Source organism: Malania oleifera, chromosome 2 (genome assembly GCF_029873635.1).
Source record: "Malania oleifera isolate guangnan ecotype guangnan chromosome 2, ASM2987363v1, whole genome shotgun sequence".
Taxonomy (NCBI): domain Eukaryota; kingdom Viridiplantae; phylum Streptophyta; class Magnoliopsida; order Santalales; family Ximeniaceae; genus Malania; species Malania oleifera.
Window position 1 is genome coordinate 116706716 of NC_080418.1, and position 23354 is coordinate 116730069.

The following is a 23354-nucleotide window of genomic DNA, read 5'->3' on the forward strand; positions in this document are numbered from 1 at the left end:
GTTTTAGTATTTTAGTTTATTTAGTTTTCTTAAAATTGTTTCTTATTCTTGAAGCGTCGTAAGCCTGTAGAAGGCTTCCTATGTTTTAGTTTTGTGTGAATTTGAATTAAGTTGTCGGACGTTGGTCTTGTATCAAGTGGTATCAAAGCAAACCCTCATTGTACACAACTGTCAATGTTTTCAACAGGGTTCTTATTTTTTTCTCAGATTGCCACAACTATCAGGGTTGTATGCAAGTTTCCACTTAAAACTCGTAGAGTTTGCGTTTTTGACTTAAATAGCTTTGTGCCACCTTGATCTTTGCCTCTACTAAGTACTCATCTGCATCTGGCACCATTGTTAGCAAATCTATGCATTATGCATGACCAGCCTAACTTTTTGTTCACCACTGAAGTATGAAAAGATCCTTCCTATCTGAAGTTTAATTCCCTCAACAAGCCATAGGAGAAAAAAATGGTACAAAAACAATAGATCCCCTACAGCTCTAAGCAAGCCAACCTCAGCCCACACCAAATCTGAACCCAGAACAGAAAATCACCTTGCTTGAAGCAATTGAAGATCCTCCATCTTCTTTTTCAATTAACAAAGGTTCATGTCGACCCATACCATGCCAATGAATCCTTCTCTTTGATGCTGGTGTTCTATGCATGTTTGCTCTCAAGCCATCACCACTCATCATCAGAGAAACTGTTTTTTGGCACTCTAGGAGATCCTTTGCTGACTGAACGATGATATCAAATCAAAATCCACTTATGTATCTTCATCTAAGTGTTGCCATCAAGCCCTTTCATCGCTGTTGTTGTCATTCATCTCATGTCATTGAAGTGGTGAAGAGACCCCAATTGGTTTGAAGAAGGCAATTCAACATCCAGCTGTCACACAAAGAAGACACTTTTTAAAGATCGAGCTGGTTCACCCTAACTTCACGAAGCTGGTTCATCAAGAACAGACTTGACCGAACCAAACAGAAACAAGCTAGACGATAGAATTTTTTCCCCATAAAAAAAACATGGTGATTAATTGGGTCTTGGATAAATTAGATTCTAGGATGAACAAGCTTGATTCTATGCTTTGCACTCTTACAGCTTCCTAATCTTTTTGAATTAGAAGAGGTAGTCTTGCAAGAAAAGGCATTAGAGAGTCTTGCAAGAAAAGGCATTAGAGGAAGCTTCCATTGAGATTGAGGAACCTTTGCATCAGGAGCTTGAACTCCAAACCTGTCGAACTCATTGTTCCATGTAACCTTGTCAGTTACATCTCCACAGGCTCTTTTGACGTACAATCCTATTTTGTTGAAAAGATGGTGCATTACTTTGGTCTTCTTCAAGCCCATTACGATCTGGGTTTAGGGTTCTTCACACTTTGAATTTATAAAATTCGAGGTCAAATTCTTCCTAATTGGGGGGAGCATGATTCAACATGCAAGCAAGAACTATTTACTTTTCTAATTTTTATTGTATTTTTTTATTTAGGGTATTTTATTGAAATCATGTATTTAAGATTCTAGGGTATTTTTATGTAGAGTCAGGAATTCTAGGGCATTATTATTAAGGTAACTAGTATTTTAGGGTGTGTTTCATAATTATTTTTGTTTTCGTTTCTTATAGTGAAGAAATAGATTATGAAAATACGTTTGTTTATGTTGATAGTTTTTTGTTTCTATTGTTGATTTTCAACTGTTTTCAGAAAAAAAATTGAAGACTAGATTTTAGGGTTTTCAGCTGTTTCAGCAACTTGTTTCCATAATACTTTAATATCCAAAATTAATTTTGTGGATTAAATAATTTGTTTTATAAACAATTTTTAATTAAAATAAAAATAAAAGATCAATGATCACATGAATTTAAAACATGGATAAAATAAAAATATTTATGAAATTTCAAAAAAATAAAATAAAAATAATAAATCCATTAAAAAATATCTTTACTGTTTTCAATTGTCATGGACAATAAGATTGTTCTTATAAAATGAATTTTAAAATTTAATAATCAAGCAAAATAATTATAATAATTATTATGATATTTTAATCTATATTATTGTGTACTTTTATTATTTTTATCATATCTTTTTAGTTGTCATTTGAGTTAAGGACGAAAACGAGCATTTGTTCAATCAAGTTTTTAATTTATTTTAGTTTTGAAATATTAACCAAAAAGGTTGCTGGTTTTCGGTTTTTGGTTTCTGTTTTTTATTTTTATTTTTTGTTTTTAGTTTTTGTTTTTAGTTTTTGTTTTCAGAATTTTGACAGTGGTACGAAACGTCCACTGAGTTTATTTAGGTTTCTTAAATTAGTTTTCTTATTCTCCAATTGTTGTTATCCTATAGAAGGCCTCCTGTGTATTGTTTTATGGAAACTTGAATTGAGAATTAAGCTTTAAGATATTGGTCCAACATCATATCCCTTTTAAAAAAATCTTGGTATCACACCTAGAGAAGGAAACAGAATAGTTAAGACTTGAGAATAGTCAATATCCCTGTTAGCATTCCATCAATTATTTTGATGGCTATATTATTAGGCTAGGTAGCATTTTAGTTTATTCAGGTTTCTTAAATTAGTTTTTTTATTCTCGAATTTTCTTATGCTGACAGAAGGTCTCCTGCGTATTAGTTTTATGGAGACTTGAATTGATAATTGATCTTTTGGACTTGGGTCCTGCATAATATCCCCTTTCAAGATCTTGGTATCACGCCTAGAGTAGGAAACAGAATAGTAGAGAGAGTAATAGGCAATACCCCCTCGAGCATCATCAATTGTTTTGATTGTTAAATTTTGCGCTACTGACCTTCTGTTGAATGAGATGTTTGTAGGTCTAAGAAGGAAGGGGGTTCCGGACATGGTAAGTTGGGGCCACTAATATAATTGGTGGGTTTAGTGGTTTCCCTGAAAGCGAAGTTACTTAAAGTAAATTCAGCATGCATGCAAATTTGGGAATAAGATGTTCTTTTGAGAGTCCTTGGAGGTGTATTATGTAGATCCATTCTCTCTTTGTCGTTGCACCAAATTTTTTGTGGGTAATGGTTCTCCTTTTCATATTTGGGAACCCATTTGGTTGGGTGATTCTGTTTTCTTAATTTATTTTTCTCGTCTATATCATCTTTCTCTCTGCATAATGGAGTTATTCTTCCTTTTTTATCTCTAATGGGCATATTATCTCTTCGGATTTCCATTTTTCGTAGGTCTCTTAATGATAGGGAGGTGGAGGAGTTCTCTCTCCTCCCTTTTGTTGTTGGGTGGGGGAGGGGGGGGGGGGGTTGTCACCCCAATAGGAGAATTCAGTTTCGGGTTCTAGTTTTTTGGGGACGGGGGCTAATATTTTAGATCTTTTTTTTTGATCATTTGATTCATGAAAACATGTCCATTAGATTAAATCATAGTATTTGGAAGGCCAGAGTAGTAAGGCTGATAAGAGTTGACCCCAACAATTTCTTGTAGAGTAGGGAGGCCTTTAAAGGCTTTATCCCTGCGTGTGTGCACTTATGTTTTGACAGTTCAGAATCTGCTTCTCGTCTATTTCTGCATTGTTCTTTTTTATAGAGGGTTTGGAATAAGCTATTTAATTTATTTGGAGAGAACTGTGTTTGTCTAGGATCGATGGAGGATTTGTTGGCTATTTCCTATACAGGTTTTGGTAGGAGTAGACTTGGCTTGATTTGTGGAGGTGTGGGTTTTTTGCTGTTTTGTTGGGCATTTAGTTGTGATGGTATGCATGTATATTTACATGGAGAAAGATGATGTATACTATGCTCTAGGACAGTATTCATCATATGGCTTCGTTTTGGGTTTTTGCAGCTGGTTGCTTTCAAGGGGTGTGTTTTTCAGATTTACAGGATGGTATTCATCATATGGCTTTGTTTTGGGTTTTTGCAGCTGGTTGCTTTAAAGGGGTGTGTTTTTCAGATTTACAGTGTGAGACTGGCTGGCTTTGTTACTTTGTAATTTTTTCTTCATAGGAGGATTTCTTATTCTCCTTTTTGTGCATTCAAGCATCTTTAATAATATCCTTTTTTTTTTTTCTACCCCCCCAAAAAAAATAAAAATAAAGGAAACCTCTACAATATTTTCCATTCAAGGAATTTTTGTAGACAAAATTTACAAGACCTTGACTCCCTCAGATTTAGATTTATGAACAACGTCCCAACCCATTTATTTAGCATAGAATTCTTTGTTCTTGTAGCATGTCCTTCTTGCACTTCTTGTGGTCAGCATTTCTTGTACTGAAAGGTAGTTTTTTTGCGTTATAGAACATTTCAAAAAAAGACTTCGAACTTCTTGTGGACACAGAATTTATTCCGTCTCTTGTTACATGCTAGTAGACCTGAGCCCCTCTTGTTTGACATGCCTAGTAATCCTGAGCCAAACAATTTGTATGCCGTTGACATGCTGAGCCAATACCTATGCAACTTTCATGTTCAACTTGGATGATTAAGCTTATGAACTTTCGATAGTAAATAATCTTAGAAAATCTCGACAGTATATTTCTAAATTTCTCTGAATTTATGTATTGTTGAGCATCACCTCTTCCATCCATGTAAACGAGAAGAAAAAATCCCAAAGAAAGAGAAAGTTGAAATTGAACTCAATAGCCTGTAACATATTTGGATGACTATATCTTTCTTTAAATCTCATAAAAAAGTGTCTCTTTAGAACAAAATTTTAAAAGGTGAAGTTTAAGGCGAGGCCTGTTAAAGCATAAGCTTTAAGGCCCTTAAAGCTTGATGTACATTGTTGGCCCACAACCTAATAGTTTAAGCTTTTAGGTGAAGTGGTAAACATGGTATTAGGGCTGGTTACTAGAAGGTCCTGGGTTCTAGGCTTGTTGCCCACACATATTGTGTGGTGTTTAAAAATTATTGTATTCCCTGTAATTGATGCTATTTGTCATTGTTTATCTCTCCATGTGCTGTCTGGCTGCACATGCGGGGGAGTGTTAAAGCTTGATATACATTGTTGGCCCACAACCCAATAGCTTAAGCTTTTAGGTGAAGTGTTAATCTGACAAAGGCATTGAATTGTAAGCCTTTAAGAATTTTTTTTTTAGATAAATATGTAAATAAATTAACATTTTTTTAAAAGATAGAGAAAAATTAAGAAAAATACAAATACAATGTTTATAAAAAAATCAAATATAATTTGTAAATTACTTTTTGCCCATGCACAATATACTGACTTGAATTCATTTAGTAAATCATGACAAGAGATGGTTATAACAATACAAAGTTCACATTGTTTTCAAGATCTAAATGTAGCTGTCAATTATTTTAGAAAGTTTGAGATTCAACAGTTTAAGAAGTCAAAATCAACTCATATTATGACATTCCTTTCATATAAACATGTAGTTCAAATTTTATATCCGAATCTAACTTGAGATTCACACATCCGAAACGTGTAAGCCTCAACTGAAAAGGCACAAAAGGCATCCCTTTCATATAAATGCATTAGGCTTAGTTTGTAATGTGTAATGCATTGGGCTTTCTGGGATTTGATAATTTAGATTGAGCCTCAAGGCGTTTTAGGCATGCCTCATCTTGAGGTGAGCACCTTTTAAAACATTGCTTAATATTTGAGGAGCTGTATCTTTCTTAAAGTACTTAACAGGGGAAAAAAAAGTCTTTCTTTAGAATCTCTTTTATATTTTATTGAGGATCCATGTGTGTTATTTATTATTATACTGTCATTGTTGTATCCTGATTAGGCTTGGGCTGCTTGGCTCAAGATGCTGATTTTCTTCACTATTATTGAATTGCTTTTGTGTCGTGTATTTGATAAATATTCAACTTGTGTTAAGTTTTCATGCAACATCTGGTTGCATAACTTACTGGTTCCACTCACTTTTTGGATGTACATAGATGTAATCATTGATTTTCTTTTTTAAAAATAATTGAGGATATAATTGCTACTAATCTTCTGGCATGTTTTACCTTCTGAAGGCATTTTTCAAATTAATAGAAGGTGTTGTATGAATTGAAGTTTCATGCTTTTCATGAAATATTGGAAGGGGGAGATAAAATTGTCTTGTATCTGAGTGTGTTTTCTCTGAGTATTATCTGATTGTGAGTTGTTGTGTGCAGGTGACATGTCGGCTGCTTGGTGTAATCCTTGAGGAAAGTAGTCCAGAGGAGCTTCAGGTGGTGGGATTCTTCTTTCACATGAATTTTGGGCATGATGCAAAAATTGGATTATGATTGACTTTGTTGTTTACCTTGTTCTGTGCAGAAGCAAGCAACTGTGAGATCCTCTGTGCTGGATGTATTGTTGGAAATTACAAAATTTTGTGATCTTTATCTCATGGAAAGAGTTATGGATGATGAAAGTGAAGTGCGTACAGACCCTGTTGTCCTGACTATTACTTTTAATTACTAGTTATATCCTTGTTGTTTGACATCCTGCGTTACATGTACCACAAGTTCTTGTAGAATTTTTGAAGCTTATGTGTAAATTTCTTATAAAAAGTGGATAAACTGTGAAAAGAAATTTTCCTTTTTATTTTTTAATTTTTTTGCAACAAGATGCAAAATGTGATGATTTTGGTAATTTTTTTGCCCCAACACTCCCCCCTTCCCCCACCTCCTGAAAAAAATAAAAGAAAAATCCTTACCTTCTGGGCCTTGTGCTTCATGGTTCTGCTTCCTTCAGCACTCCATTTTCTTACTGGGACGATTTTGTATTGTGTACATCTTACCTACACAAACTACTTTTCTTGAATTTGCGTAGGTCTTCAATGGTTGGTGATAATTATATGTAACACTGAAATGAGTTATTGTTTCTTGCAAATTGATTTCTTCTGTTGGGCTTCCATAAGTATTGGTTTGCATGTGCATTTTTGTTAATATATTTTGTTACTACTTTTCTCCTTTAGTTGCTTAATATCAAATTTTCATGCGGGCCATTTATAGTGCTTTGGTGGTGGTTGTTGTTGATATATTCTTGTTATTTGCATTTATGCTGGAAGTAGTTTCCTTTATATATATGTATGTGTTTATATGTGACAAACCATTGTATGCAGAGAAAGGTTCTTACAGCTTTGGAAGATGCTGGGGTTTTTACATCTGGCGGCTTGGTTAAAGACAAGGTAACTAAGTCTGTCCTAGAAATGCATGATTTTTATTGTTTTGAGAACTTCAATTTTTAATTTTTTATTCTTTTTATTTTTGCCATTGAATTGTTGGAGATGCTGTCTGGTAATGTCTGGCAATGTCTGGCTTAGGATTGTCTGAATCCAGTCATTTCCTTGTGAAACTGTGTAGTGGTGAGATTATCATGTTTATTATTGTTAATTGCTAGTATCCCTCTCAATTTCTTGTTCATTTTTAGAATTCCGGGGCGTAGCTAGAAATATTGAGAAAATCATGAGAGATTTCTTGTGATCTAGGCTGGGTAAGAATAAGGATAATCTGGATAGTTAAGAGGTTGTTTGTAGATATAAAAAATGGAGAAAAAAAAGGGGGGGGGGGGGGGTGTGGGGGTGGGTTGGGTCTTGGAAGATTGATCTCCAATAACATTGCTTTAACAGTTAAATGATTGTGGGGTTTTCCTTCGAGGAGTCTTCCCTTTTGCACATATTAATTAGAAGTAAATTTGGCTTGCGGGGTAATGGGTGGGATGCTAATTTTGGGTTGAGATGTTCTTGTGACAATCCTTGGAAGGGTATTTTCACTTTTATGTCCCTTTTTATTGCTTATACTAAATTTATTGTGGGTGATGAGTATCGTATTCGGTTTTGGGAAGACATTTGGTGGGGGTTTCTTCACTTTTCAATCGTTATCCTCATCTGCATAGACTATCATCTTGCACAATGGATTTATTTCTTCATTTTTTGTTTCGAAGGGAGAGAAATCCTCATGGGATTTCCATTTTCCTAGGGCTCTTGATGATAGAGAAGTGTTGGAGCTCATCTCCTTATTTTGTTTATTAACGGGTAGTGTTCCTTCCCATAGGAAGGGGCTACCATCTTTGGATTCTTGATTTCAAGGGAGTATTTTGCAAGTATTTTTTGAGCATGACCCATAAAAACATGTTCTCCCTGCATCATAGTTCTATTAAGGCCAAAGTCCCCTCAAATATTAAGGCTTTTATTTAGTTGTTCAGAGTTGACACTAACAATCTGTGCATAGTAGGAGGCCTTTTGAGGCTTTATATCTGGATGTATGTTTTCTATATTTTGATAGTTCAAGATCTGTCTCTCACCAATTTCCTCCATTTATCCTTTTCATGGAGGGGGTGGTATGATATTTTTGGCATATTTGGAAAAAGTTGGCGTTATCCAGAGTCAGTGGAGGATTTTTCGGCCCTCATTTAAATATGAGCCAGCAGTGTGGCGGTGTGCAATTTTTGCTGTTTTGTGGGTGCTATCGGTGGAGAAGAATGGTTGTATTTTCATGGGAAAGTGGGTGTTTCTGTCTATGCTTTCAGATAGGATTCAATATTTGGCCTCATTGTTGACTTTTTGCGGCAGGCTGTTTTGGTGGAGTCTCTTTTTCAGATATACATCATGATTGGTGGGCAGTGCTATATATTTATACTTTTTTTGACCTTATTTATTTTCTAATAATTTCTTATGCTCCATTTTGTACTTGTTCTCTTTAATAAAATCTTTTTCTTTGTATGTGTTACACATTGCAATCGCTAGTAGAATGTAATTCTATTTTTGTTTATTTATTTATGATATAATTATTAAGATGACATTTAGAATTTCAGAATATTTTATTTAAGAAACTAGTATTTTAGTTTATTTAGGTTTCTGAAAATAATTTCCTTATTTACCAAACATTGTATGCCTATAAAGACCCACCTATTTATTAGTTTTCGGCAGAATTGAATTAAAGGACTTCCTGCATTAATTGGTATCAAAGCAGACTCTGGCCTGATATGATTGTCAGTGTTCTGGACATTTTTTGCCATTTTATTTTAAATTGCCGTACTCCACTTCTCCTGCTTCTGTCTCCCCCTCTGGTTGATCCATATCCCTTTCCATCCTAACCACCACCTGAATCCAGCACACTATTTGCAACAGTATCCCCTCCCCCACCCCCAAAAAAAGATCCCCTCCAATCTGAGGCCCAAACCGTTCAACATGCTCCCTTGATGAGCTATATTTCCATATTATAGAGCAGGGGAAAGAATCTTGTGCAGATCTGAATCCAACAACCGTAATTGAGCTAACCTCAACCCACACCAAATCTGATCCCCTCATTGAATTTTACAGATTGATTGAAGCCCTGAAGCAATCAAAGTCTTCATCTTGATTTGCAGTAGTTTGTTGTCTTTAACCTTTTTAATCATGGAATCTGTCGTCCTTTACCAAAATGTTGGACAGATTACCAATTGTGATTTTCCTCCTCACCACCAGCAGCACACCACCTGTGTGACATCTGTGCACCAGTAATGTTCTCAATCTAGACAGTCACTATTGATAGCCTTCTCTGGAGCTTCAACTACCATTTTCAACCACAGAAATTGAAGCAGGAGCCTGCTTTTCTGTGAGAGGAGAGGCGACTGAGCTTCAACCCTACCTTCAATCAGATGTGAGGATTTAAAAAACTGGACAAAATCAGTTCATTCTAGTCAAATCAAACCACTTTAGCAAACTGACCGGATCAAACCAGGATCTGAACCAGCTAGCCAGAAAAAAATAATATACTTACAAAGGACCTGTTTGATCAGGTTGTTATAAAGTTAGCTCAAATGAGTGGAAGAACATGCGGGAAAGCAAATCCAAGAATTGACCTCCTATGTAGCTTTTCTCAATTCTCAAGTTATTACACTTCAAAATGACATTGTCCAAGTTTGTTCTGAAGTTTGATGCGCTTGAGTCCAAGTTTTAGAGACTCTTATCCATTATTGAATTGGATCAAATACAAAAGGGAGTTTGGATAGTGATTTTCCTTCTAGGAGTACAAATAATGTTTGTGTCCATAATACTATACCTACTCCAGTACAAGCTTCTAGCAAACTGAATTATGGAATCGGGGACACTTTGCCTACATTCACAACAAAGGGAGATTCGGGAATGCTATTCATTTGATTCAGTCAAATCAAACATATCTTTACCTTTTGTTGTGTCTTACCATAAGAAAAGGTTGGCATGGCAGTTTTTCGTCTCAAGAGCCTTGCTTGTACCTAGCCGCACAGTTTTGTTCATTAGAGCCTACTTAGGCAGAAAGCTTCAATTATCGAGTGGTGTTTTATGAGGCATATGATGGTAGTAAAATTCATTCCAAACAATTATGAGTGAGGGTGCTTCAGATTGTGTCCATTGGGTCAACATGAAAAAATGTTAGACTCGTGTAAACTTGAGCTTGACTTGCTCGATGCTCTTTTGATGAAGATTCTCAGCCACATATTTATTTGGTTCTTTGGAGGACTTTTTTTTTATGGATTATACATTGAGCTGCAATTCTATGACTTTAATTCCATTGTTCAAGTTGTTGCCTTTGCTAGGAGTCTTGGACTGTGAAAGGAGAGAAAATATTGAAGGATGCTTATAAGAAAATGCCAGTCCTGCATGAGCCACCTCTAGCCTCTATGTTGCTGCCTGATTCCTGGAGGGTTGAATCCTTTCTGATTGAATAGTATAAATTGTGGGCGATAAAAGACACTTATTGCAATTGTCCAATCAAGACCTGTTGCCCTAGTAGAGACGACTGAAGATATGGAAGTATGGAACCTGTGCCTAGGACTGGAGAAAGCTCTGCTTATAAGATTATAAATGCACTTGGGGGATGAAAACAGAGGAGGGTGATGTTAGCTAGCATGCATGTTCACCTTAACTCAAGTTTGAGGTTTTTGGTTGGCATGGAGAAGTAAATCTACTTTTATTTTTTATATTTATGGTATTTTTAGTAGGATCAGACCTGTTTCAGGCTATTTTCTTTAGGAAATTAATATTTTAGTTTACTTTTCTTATTTTCCAAGCATTGTAAACGTATAAATGGCCCATATATATTAGTTTTAGGCGGAATTGAATATTTTAGTTTATTTAGGTTCCTGCATTGCCAGACTGTTTGAAATTATATAATGGTTGATTCCCTAGAAAATTTTAAATTTTCTCCTGTGGTTCAAAAATAGAGAAATGTAAACTGGTTCACATAAATTAGTAAATAGCCTTCAAAAGCAAGGTAGCTGTGACTGACCTTGAATAAGATTGAATATAGATGGTGGGAAGACCCAACTTGTTCTGAAGCAGCAAGCAGCTGTGGCTGCATAGAAGGGGAAAAAAATGAACTGAAATATGCATTGTTGATTGTAGTAGAAATTGCACAAGATTCACGAATTTTTGTTGGCCTTATCGGTATTTTATATTCTGCTGAACTTTTTTTAGCTGGGTCAAAGGAAATTGTTGGACACAAGTTGATGCTGTCCTGATGTCTCAATGTTGGTTTTGAACTTTTGAGGCTGAAATCTCAAGATCAACAGGCCATAGTTTAGCCCATGTTGAAAGGATAGTTTTTCTTTTAATAATGATTTTAGTGGAAAAACAGATCAACAGACTGACATAATTTTACAAGTAAATTAAATTTTGCTTGGCAATAAATTTTTAGCATTTTATCTGTTTTCTTTTTGAAATTTTTTCTCATATTTGTGCTTTTGCAGATTCTCTTTTGTAGCACAGAGAATGGGCGGTCATCTTTTGTTAGACAGTTGGAGCCAGATTGGCATATTGACTCGAACCCTGAAATTGTTTCTCAGTTGGCTGTATGTTTCCTCTTGCATGTCAATTGTGCGAGTCTGGGGCATGATTGTTTAATATTGTATTGTGTCATGTATCATAAAATAAATCTCAAGTGTATAAATGCAAAAAATGTTTAAATAATTCAAAAATATGAATTACATAAGAAACTTATCTTCATCATGAAATACAGTGTCGGAATTAGTTACCTCATAGGTTATACTATATAGTATTGTTATACAAGCTCCTGCACACATACATATACAACATGAACATTTTCAATACCCTAGTAAGCCAAAGCTTGCATAGGACAGACGTAGTTGTACAAGCTTGCAGTTATATACTTGCGTTCCAAGACAATGTATTAAAATAATTGCAATGCTTTAACTTTTTAGTTCTAAAATTTTGAGTTTGTAATTTTTATCATTTGTTGCATATTCATGTTGTTTCCATGTGCTTTTAGATATTTGTAGAAGTGTGCATTATTATTATTAGTATTATTATTATTTCAACTGTAGAATGAGTGTGTCAATTTTTTTAGAAAGATCTTGATCATAGTTTCTAGAAAAGGAAAAACCTTAACTGTAAAGTGGTTTCGACACTCCAAAACACAGTACTTTTTCATTTTAGAATACAAAATTTTAGATCCAGAATTTTAATATATTAACATATTAAAGTATTTTTTTTTCTCATTATTAATCTACTTCAGAGAAAATCTCTTCTAAAATTAGCAACTTAACATCTTCTCTTAGGAATGCAAATGCAATTACACATTTTCTGCCTACATGTTTATGTAAGCATATCCCTAGTTAATCACATTTTAGGGCATGTGCCATATCATGATTCTGTTCTTTTTCCATAAACCAGAATGTTCCTCATTACAGGTAATATTGATTTTATTTGTTCTAGAAGAAACAATCTAATAAGATGTTACCGATCTCATTAGTCTTATTTAGAAAAATGCTTAAATTTGTTTTCTTCTTCTACGTAGCTCGTGCTGTGCTACAAATTGGATTCATCAATGGCATTTATGGAGTGTGGTTACAAGCATGAAAGGACAATTCGTATTGTTTTCACATGAAATAAGTTTATTATGTTGCATCTTGAAAAGTGTATCTTAACAATTACATTTTTGTTATGTTTGAAAGCGTGAATTTCAGACCTTGGATTTGGATTTAAATGAATTTGGACAAATTTTAATGCAATTTTATATTACATCTTATTCAAATCCATACAAATCCAAATCTAAGGCTTCCCAAATATAGGGTTGATGTATTTTACTTTACATGATTTTTGATACTCTGATGTTAATACTTATCTGAGCTTTCCTTTATTTGTTGCAGAGGTTCATCAAATATCAGCTTCACATATCTCCTGTCAGACCTGAACGAACTGCCGCTAATGTGTTCTGCTCACCATCCTTGGAACAGTTTTTCAGAAGCGTTTGATGCTCAGAATCAGTAAAGATGGAAAATTTATTTTTCATGTTCAAATCTGTATGTTATCCCCTGTTTGGATTTAATGTGCATCATATCTCTCATGTCCAGCCAGTTGTCGCTTAGGTGTTAATTGGGTACTCGACAGTATTTGCCAGTTTTCAGATGAATGACCTGTCATGTACTGCTTCACTGGTTTGAAGGAAAGAAGCCTTGATTTGAAATTTGTGCGATAGATTGGCCTATGTTAAAACTTCCCAACTGTGAATCTCATAAAATGGTTTACTTTACTGACTGTAATTTTATCCGAGGATGGTTCTTTTGCAGACAGTTTCCCTAGTGTCCTATGTTACTGATTGCAAGTGAAAGAGCTTGCGGTGCCTATGTGACATTTTTTCAGTTCAATACTCTTGCCAGATGTGTCGCTGTTTCAAATCTCAGCTGTTATATTAATATATATTAGAATTCTGTGTAATGCCAATTTCCAGTGTGCTGTTTGTTTCTCCTGATTCCTTTGGCTTCTCACATTGATGTTGGGGGCTGACGATACAGCTGCCTTGAAGAAGTGTTTGATTTTAAGCCTCACACATGGAAGATGTTTGTCTTCTCATGCTGCATCCCATTCGTGCTGCTTTTCAAAGGGTAAAGGGATGTCCAGGGCCGTAATATATTTGCTTGGACAGCGTTGGATGATTTTAAGGTAAAGCATGCTTTCATATGAAGGGGAAAAAAAAAATTATCCATTTTTTTATTTCTCAAGGAATTGATAGCCACTTATCACCCTTCAATTTGCAAACTTTATGGAAATGTTAAGAGGGCCTATTTAGGTTGTGAAACAGCTTCAATTTTTGTTTTATTTTTTTTTTTAAAAAATTATAAAATCTCATCTCATTTTTCACTTTTCTTGCTTGGTGCAGAAAAGTCGAAAGGTTTCTTTTATTATGTTTATATATATAAATGTTGAAAATTTGAAAAATAAAAATAAAAATATTTGTCACCAAGTGAAGCAAATTCTCTGGATATTTGAATTTTGTGCAGGGGTCAGTTTTTTATTTTACTTGCTCATGGTGAGTTGATTTGAAGCCTGCCTTGGATTTATTTAGCTATTTACTTATTTACTAGTGAAAGTATGTGCGTTGCATGTGTAAGATTTTGTTTTTCTTTATTAATACATCCCAATCGATGCAATATTTAGGGTGAGGGCAACCTGAGAACAACATACGATGGGAAAAATACAATGCCTTGGTATAATATAAAAGTATCAACTATGAGTGACATGCATGTAACGTGAATAGAAATTTTCCTAAACCAAGGTAAATAATAATAATAATAATAATAATAATGATAATAATAATAATAATTTTTCTCCTTTAGAGTCCTGAGGGTAAGAATGTAAATAGGCAAATTTGGATTGAAAGGAGCATAACCTGAATTTGTCGATCAAGAATTATGTGCCTAGCCTAACACCTCAAATCCACCTTAGAACATCATTTATATCTCTATCCCTACTCCATTAGGATCTTGCCTCCCTTGGGAACAAGTGAATGTAGCAATGCTTGAATTCCTATCCATGCAACATAAGACAAAAATGACATGATTTCATTGTATTGGATATCAAAAAACAATCTATTTATCATGGAAGTAGTAATACAATTAGCATTATAAGTACTTTGTGAAACAAGACATTTTAGGTTCATTAAGTATTTCAAATCGACAACCATACTATTACCTACTCTTTTCCAATAAAGAATTCTCTTCTACTCAATGATCATTAATAAGTATGTCATGTGAGATAAGAGACAAATAACCTACTTCATATATTAGCTATAACAAGTTATTACCGTACATAATAGCTTCTAGATAATAGTACTTATATTTGAGTATAATATCATTATATCAAGTGAAAAAAACAAAAAACTAATGAAGAAAAAAAGGTCTTTAACTCACTTTTATACCTTGTAGGACCAAAGATCAAGACTAAAGTTGGAATTAATTAAGGAAGCTAACAAAAATTTTATATGAATTGTCTTCCATGCAAAACCCATGAAGTGAAAAAAAAAAAAAATCATTCAAGAGAAGGATTATAAAAATAGTTTCTCTACTTACAACTCACCTATATTGTGACAAGACAATTGTCCTTTGCTAAAATTAATATAAATTTATAAAATACAAAACAAATATTGACCTACCTTGAGTAAAGAATAAGATGAAACAAAGTGAGAACTTTCTCTCAAAATTTTCACTGAAATTGCAGTTGATTATTAGCATCAATATATGCTACCGTAAATGACAAAGGTAAATGTAACTCAATTGAAATAGACAACACTTTAATAATGTTGCAATGACAAATTAATGTGTGTACCTTGTTAATAATCAATCATGACCTTATCACCATATAAATCATAATAGCTCACTTCTTCAATTTTGAGGCGCAATGTCTAGAACTACAATTCAATTACAACTATCAAAAAATAATACTTGTGATAAAATATTTCATGTATCAAAATTCTAGGAGTGAATATCTTGAAAATATAAGGCATAGGAAAATTTAATAAAGTTAAATGTTAGACTTTGAAAGATCCTAATCCATCAAGAAATATAGTTTAATTTAAAACTATAAGTGGAAATACCCAAAGGATTTACTTGGTTCTAAGCACATCAAGCACACCCATAATATGAAATTTAAACGTAAGCACAACAAATTTGCATATAACAATTAGGCATACACTCATACAACCACATAGCAAGGGAAAAAGAAAGTATAAAATTTGTTGGTAATGACATGGAAAATGAATTCATGGATTTGAACTAAGGATAAGGCATACTAACTTTAATTTTTTATTACTAGGCCTCTCTCTCTCTCTCTTGAATGCGTCAAAAGAAGATATGAACAAATAAAAAATAGATATAATAGAGAATCTTGTTATTTTGAAAGGATTAGAACCAACCAAATAAAATAGATAGGAAGTACTCACAAACTTATTTTCCTAAGAAAAGATTCACCAATGGAAATTTTCAAAAAGAAAACCTAGAAGAAGCATTGCATACTACTCCCCACATTTTGCAAATCTTGAGTTTGGCAACATATTCATGCAACAACCTAGCCAAGAAAAGAAAAAAGAAAAAGAGGTATAAACCTCATTGATAATGACATGAAAGATTTATACTTATATATGTTCTATATCAATCTTAATAGTTGAGTTTCATGTGATTAGTTCTGCTTTGATTGAGTGTGATCTTATCTAGGAAAAAAAAATATGCACAAAAGAAAATCTAAAAGAAGCATTGCATACTACTTCCCACATTTTGAAAGTTTGAATTTGCCAACAAATTCATGCAACAAACTAGCAAAAAAAAAAGAAAAGAAAAGGAAGAGGCATAAACCTTATTGACAATGACATAAAGGATTTATACCCAGATGTGTTCTATATCTACCTTGACAGTTGAGTTTCATCTGATTAGTTTTTCTTTGATTGAGAGTGCTCTTATCCCGAAAACATAAAAAAAAACACGTACACACACATTATAATAATATACAAGTGCATAAATAAATTTCAATTTCAAAATGATCAAGAAACAAAGATTCCATACGAGTCATGCATTGTCGAGAGATGTATAATAATATTTTTTTTACACTAATAAATCATTTATTGTCAGATAGAATAGACACATACGCAAAGTTGAAGTGATATGTGGACATGGTTGTCCTACACATAATAAAATTATTATCATTTCTTGAAATTGGAAGGTCAATGGGCATTGGAGCTAGGGATGAAAATTCAAACACCCAAGGAGAAGAACAGTCACCAAATCAATTACGTAGTGAAGATGAGAGGATAACGTCAGTTATGCCATTTGAATTTTCAGGGCATAGATGGAAATTGCTTGGGATGGCAAAGATTAATGGGGGCATCATGACATTTATTAGTGCACAATAGTGTTGGGGTTTGTCCCACATCAGTTGTGGAAGGGGTTTGGTGGTCAATTATTAAGTGTGAGGGAAAGCCTTACCCCATGAGCTAACTTTTAGGGTTGAGAAGGTTCAAGACCACCCAACACTGGTATCAGAGCCCATGGTTTCTCCTTGGGATGGTGGGCATGTGGTGCTGCCAATTTGGTGAGCCCAATTTGTGTGGAGTTTGGAGCCCGATCCCAATTCGTGATGAGTTTGGAGCACGATGTGTGAGGGGGAGATTGTTGGGGTTTGTCCCACATCGGTTGTGGAAGGGACTTGATGGTCACTTATTAAGTGTGAGGGAAAGCCTCACCCCATGAGCTAGCTTTTGGGGTTGAGAAGGCTCAAGACCACCCAACAAATATGAACTAATTATTAATATTTAGAAGGAAGAGTACTCAAGGGTATCTCAGAAATTTTAAAAATTGACACTTGAAAACTATCAAAAATTGGTGTTCTCTCTTTTAGAAGTAGTTTAATATATATTTTTATAGAACATAATTCATAAAAGCGGCATCGGCTCAACATGCGTAGTTCATTACTTAAGAAATGACATGGCATATGTGTTCATGTATTAGTCCATTTTATTAGTGTTCTCATAGAAATATGGTTATTTGTGTAATTAAACAATTTAAAAAAATATATTAAACTATAGTAAATTTTTTAAAAAATTCCTTGTAAGCAAAGTGATGCTAAATACATTATTAAATGATTCTATGTTTATTTCTGGCTATATTCTTGTTATGGGGTTGATGTTATTAGTTAAAAATCCAAATAGTAATTTATACTTGTAGCCTTAATTAATGACGAAACAAGTTGTTAACAAGATCTATTATTTGAATGTTTGTGTCACCACAAAAAATAAGATTATTAGTGACAATTTCAAACCATCACTAATAATCACAAAGCTGTCACTAATAGTATTAGTGACGGTTCAATCAGTATTAGTGACAATTTGAAATTGGTCATCATATTTGTAGTTACTAATACTTATTAGTAACGAATTTATAAACCGTCACTAAAAGTCTAGTATTAGTGATAGTTCTATGTCGTCGCTAAAAGCCTAAAATCGTCACTATAAAATCTACATATTCTCGGCTCAAAATCGTCACTAAAGCCCAACAGTTTAATAACCGTCACTAATATGACGCTCTTAGTGACGGTCAATAAACCGTCACTAATAATATCCTATTAGTAATGATTATAAAACCATTACTAATATTTGGACTTAAGTGATGTATTTGAATCGAGAAAATGCTGATTCTATAGTGATGGTGTTAGTCTTTTAGTGATGATTTAACAATCGTCACTAATACTTTGAAATAATCATTTTTTTTTTAAATTCATGTAAAAAACCTGTAATTACATTTTAGCATACACAAAATTAAACCAGAATTACTAAAACATTCATAAATTATTCAAAATTAAAATAAAAATTATTTAAAATTCAAATACATTCAAATACAAATTGAAATTAAAAATAATAATAATTCTGCTCAGATAATAAAGAATACAGGAAAAGTGTCAAAAGTTGCGCGCATTCGACCCAATTGTAGCACTTGACATCGTCATAGAGTTCTGATAACTACAAACCCTACAAAATAATAATTATATAAGAAATTAGTATACAATGTTTGAACATGTATGTATATACTATAATTAAAAATGATTTGATAGCAAAATTATCGGACATTCTGACATAATGTAAAAGAATGATACAATTGTAAATAACTAAGTTTGATAAGTCGGAATTCACCCCACTCGGTTCAGACCTCGTATGCCCGAATTGTAAGCTAAGTGCTTAAAATGAACTAAGTTTACTAAGTTTGTTTGTATTCTAACTTTGCTTCTAAGTAAGGAAAAAGCTCCCCGAGAGGGTTTTTGGGCACCTCAAATTTGGCACGTCCAGGTCAATGTGACGGACGTGTCAGGACTGATCCCACTCGGTTTGGACCTTGTATGCCCGACTTGGACACCTGAGTGCTTAAAATGAACTAAATTTACTAAATTTGTTTGTATTCTAACTTTACTTCTAAGTGGGAAAAAGCTCTCAGGGAGGAGTTTTTGGGCACCGTAAGATCCGGCACGTTCAGTTCGATGTGACGGATATGTCGGGATTGACCCAACTCAATTTGGACCTTGTATGCGCGAATTGGACATTGGGTGGTTAAATTCAACTAAGTGTACTAAGTTCGCCTCTAAACGCATAATTTTCAATTGTCATGGAATTTTTGGGCATCGTCAGCTCCAACACATCAAGCTCAATGTCACGGACGTGTCGGGACTAACCACACTTAGTTTAGACCTCGTATGCCCTACTTGGACACCTAAGTACTTAAAATGAATTAGATCTAGCACATCCAGTTCGATGTCACGGACGTGTCGGGACTGACCCAACTCAGTTTGGACCTCGTATACCTATTTTGGACTTGTTTTGTAGGTCATACCGTTCAAACTTGGGAACCGACAGCTCATTTTATGTAGGTTTAGTTACCGCTGGTTATTTTACTTACTAGTATGGTGGTGGTAGTTGGTTTATGACAAAAATAGGTGTATTTTACGTTTTGTGCAGCTTGAACTCCATTTTGACTTGTTTTGTTGGTCATATGGTTCAAATTTGGGAACCGTTGCCTCAATTGATGCAAGTTTAGTTCCTACGGGTCTTTTTTCTTATAAGTATGGTGGTGGTAGTTAGTTTGTGTCAAAAATTTGCATATTTCACTTTTTGGGCACCTTAAACCCCATTTTGACTTGTTTTCAGGTCTTGCGGTTTAAACTTAGGAATCGTTGCCTCATTTGATGCTGGACTAGTTCCCACGGGTCATTTTACTTACGATCATGGTGGCGGTAGTTGGGTTGCAGTAAAAACATCTACATTCCATGTTTTGAGCACCTTGAACCCCGATTTTGACATGTTTTGCAGGTTATATGGTTCAAACTTGGCAACTGTCAGACCATTTGACACATATTTAGTTCCCATGGGTCATTTTATTACGAGCATAGTGGTGGTAATTGGTTTGCGATAAAAACATGCATATTCCATGTTTTGGGCTCCTTGAACCCCGTTTTTTTTTAACTTTTTTTTTGTACGTTATATATGGTACAAGCATAGGAATCGTTGACTCGTTTGATGCAGGACTACTTCCCACGAGTCATTTTACTTACGAGCACAATGGTGGTAGTTGGTTTGCGGCAAAAACATCTATATTCCGTGTTTTAGGCACCTAGAACCCCAATTTTGACTTGTTTTGCAAGTTATATGGTTGAAACATGGGAACCTTCGGACCATTTGACGTAGGTTTAGTTCCCATGCGTCATTTTACTTAAGAATATAGTGGCGGTAGTTGGTTTATGACAAGAATAATCATAGTACATGTTTTGGGCACCTTGAACCCCATTTTTGACTTGGTTTGTAGGCCATATGGTTCAAAATTGAGAACCATTAGCTTGTTTGACGCAGGTTCAGCTCGCATAGGTCATTTTACTTATGAGTACAGTGGCCGTAGATGGTTTGTAACAAAAACATGCATATTTCATGTACCCTATTTTTGACTTGTTTTGTAGGTCATCTGGTTCAAACATGGGAACCATTGGCTCATTTGATGGAGGACTAATTCGTACAGGTTAATATACTTATGACCATGGTGGTGGTAGGTTGTTTGTGATGAGAACAAGCATATTCCACGTTTTGGGCTCCTTGAACCCCGTTTTTTTTTACTTGTTTTGTAGGTCATATAGTTCAAACTTGGGAACTGTCAGCTCACTCGATGTAGGTTTATTTCCTATGGGTCATTTTACCTATAATTGCGGCGGCGACAATTAGTTTGTGACAAGTTAAGTATATTTCACTTTTTGGGCACCTTGAATCCAATTTTTTACTTGTTTTGTATGTCATACGACTCAATCTTGGGAACCTTTGGCTCGTTTGATGCAGGTTTAGTTCTTACAGATCATTTTATTTATGAATATAGTGGCGGAAGTTTGTTTGTGACAAAAACATGCATATTTCACGTTTCACACCTAGAACCCCATTTTTGACTAGTTTTGTAGGTCATATGGTTCAAACTTAGGAACCATTGCCTTGTTTTACGTAGGACTAGTTCCCATGGATCATTTTACTTACGAGAGAGGTGGTGACAGTCGACTTATGACAAAAACATGCATATTCCACATTTGAGGTACTTTAAACCCCATTTTGACTTGTTTTGTAGGTCATATGATACAAACATGGGAATCGTTGGCAAATTGATGCAAGTTTAATTCCCATGGGTTATTTTACTTACAAGAACGATGGTGATAGTTGATTTCTGACAAAAACATGCGTATTCCATATTTTGGGCACCTTGAACCTTATTTTTAAGTTGTTTTTTGCAGGTCATATGGTTCAAACATAGATACTGTTAGTTCGTTTCACACAGGATATTTCCCATGGGTCCTTTTACTTACGAGTATGGTGGCGGTAGGTTGTTTGTGAAAAAAAAAACATGCATATTTCACATTTTAGGCACCTGAAACCCCATTTTGACTTGCTTTGTAGGTCCTACAATTCAAACTTGGGAACCGTTGACTTGTTTGACGCAGGAGTATTTCCCACGGGTCATTTTACATATGGGCATGGTAGCGGTAGTTGTTTTGTGACAGGATCAAGCATATTCCACATTATTGGCACCTTGAACTCCATTTTTACTTGTTTTGAAGGTCGCATGCTTCAAACTTGGGAACCATTGGCTTGTTTGATGAAGGACTAGTTTCCATGAGTCATTTTACATAGGAGCATGGTGGCTGTAGTTGGTTTGTGATAAGAACAAGAATATTTTACGTATTGGGCACCTTGAACCCCATTTTAAACTTATTTCTTTTTTGGTCATATGGTTCAAACTTGGGGAACCGTTGGCTCATTTGTTGTAGGTTAGTTCCCACAAGTTATTTTACTTACAAGTATGGTGGTCGTACCTACTTTGTGACAAAAATATGCAGATTTCATGTTTTGAGCACCTAAAACACCATTTTGTACTTGTTTTTAGGTCCTATGGTTCAAACATGGGAACTGATGGCTTGTTTGATGCATGACTAGTTCCCACTGCATAAAAACTTACGAGTATCATGGCAGTGGGTTGTTTGTGACCAGAACAAGCATATTCCATATTTTAGGCACTTTGAAACCGTATTTTTGACTTGTTTTGTAGGTCATGTGGTTCAAAATTATTTGACTAGTTCCCATGGGTCATTTTACTTACAAGCACGGTGACAAGGGTTGGTTTGTGATGAAAACATGCATATTCCATGTTTGGGGCACCTTGAACCCCGATTTTGACTTGTTTTGTAGGTAAAATGGTATAAACATGGGAACCATTGGCTCATTTCATGCAGCTTTACTTTTCACGAGTCATTTTACTTACAAGTATTGTAGCAGTAGTTGGATTGTGACAAAAAACATTTAGATTTCACGTTTTGGGCACCTTGAACCCCATTTATAACTATTTTTGTAGGTCATTAGGTTCAAACATGGGAACCATATGCTCATTAAGCGTAGGTTTAGTTCTCACGAGTCATTTTACTTACGAGCACGGTGGTGGTAGTCGATTTGTGACAAAAACATGCATATTCCATGTTTGGGGCACCTTGAACCATGATTTTTAATTTTTTTTTTTTGTACATCATACAGTACAAACATGGGAACCTTTGGCTTGTTTAATGCAGGTTTAGTTCCCATGGGTCATTTTACATATAAGTATGGTGGCGGTAGTTGGTTTGTGACAAAAACATGCACATGTCACGTGTTTTGGGCACTTGGAACCGCATTTTTTCACTTGTTTTGTAAGTCCTATGGTTCAAACCTAGGAATCGCTTGCTTGTTTGATGCAGGACTAGTTTCCATGGGTCATTTTACTTACGAGCACGGTGAGAGTAGTTGGTTTGTAACGTGAACAAGCATATATATATTCCATGTTTTGAGTAGTTTGAACCCCATATTAAACTTGTTTTTTTGGTCATATAGTTCAAACTAGGGAACCGTAGGCTCATGTGATGTAGGGTTGGTTCCTATGGGTCATTTTTGTTGGAATTGGTGTGATCCCAATTTAGGGGGGGGGGGTGAATTGAGTTTTAAAATTTTTTTGGCTAAACTAAACATTTACACCAATTCACCACATATCATATCCCATTTAAAACAATAAATGTAGACATACATGCGGAACATATCTTATTTAAAATAAAGGTGTGCATGCACATAATTATAACGATAAATGAAAGCATACACATGTGAAAATTTAGGTGTAGAAATATAAATGAGATAGA

The 23354-nt window shown here is 34.7% G+C and overlaps 1 protein-coding gene across 5 annotated transcripts in view; it reads left to right on the forward strand.

Annotated features, from left to right (window-relative positions):
• The window catches only part of LOC131149770 (peroxisome biogenesis protein 22), a 42439-nt gene extending 28862 nt beyond the window's left edge, over positions 1 to 13577 (forward strand). The window contains exons 4-8 of one of the 5 annotated variants that reach the window (XM_058100510.1): positions 6070 to 6126; positions 6215 to 6316; positions 7005 to 7070; positions 11591 to 11692; positions 13010 to 13577. In XM_058100510.1, the coding sequence (XP_057956493.1) occupies positions 6070 to 6126; positions 6215 to 6316; positions 7005 to 7070; positions 11591 to 11692; positions 13010 to 13114 (432 nt within the window). In that variant the 3' untranslated portion in view covers positions 13115 to 13577. Of the gene's footprint in view, positions 1 to 6069; positions 6130 to 6214; positions 6317 to 7004; positions 7071 to 11590 lie in introns of all 5 variants that reach the window. The other 4 variants (XM_058100509.1, XM_058100507.1, XM_058100512.1 and 1 more) reach the window with 4 other exon arrangements.
• The last annotated feature ends 9777 nt before the right edge of the window (positions 13578 to 23354 follow it).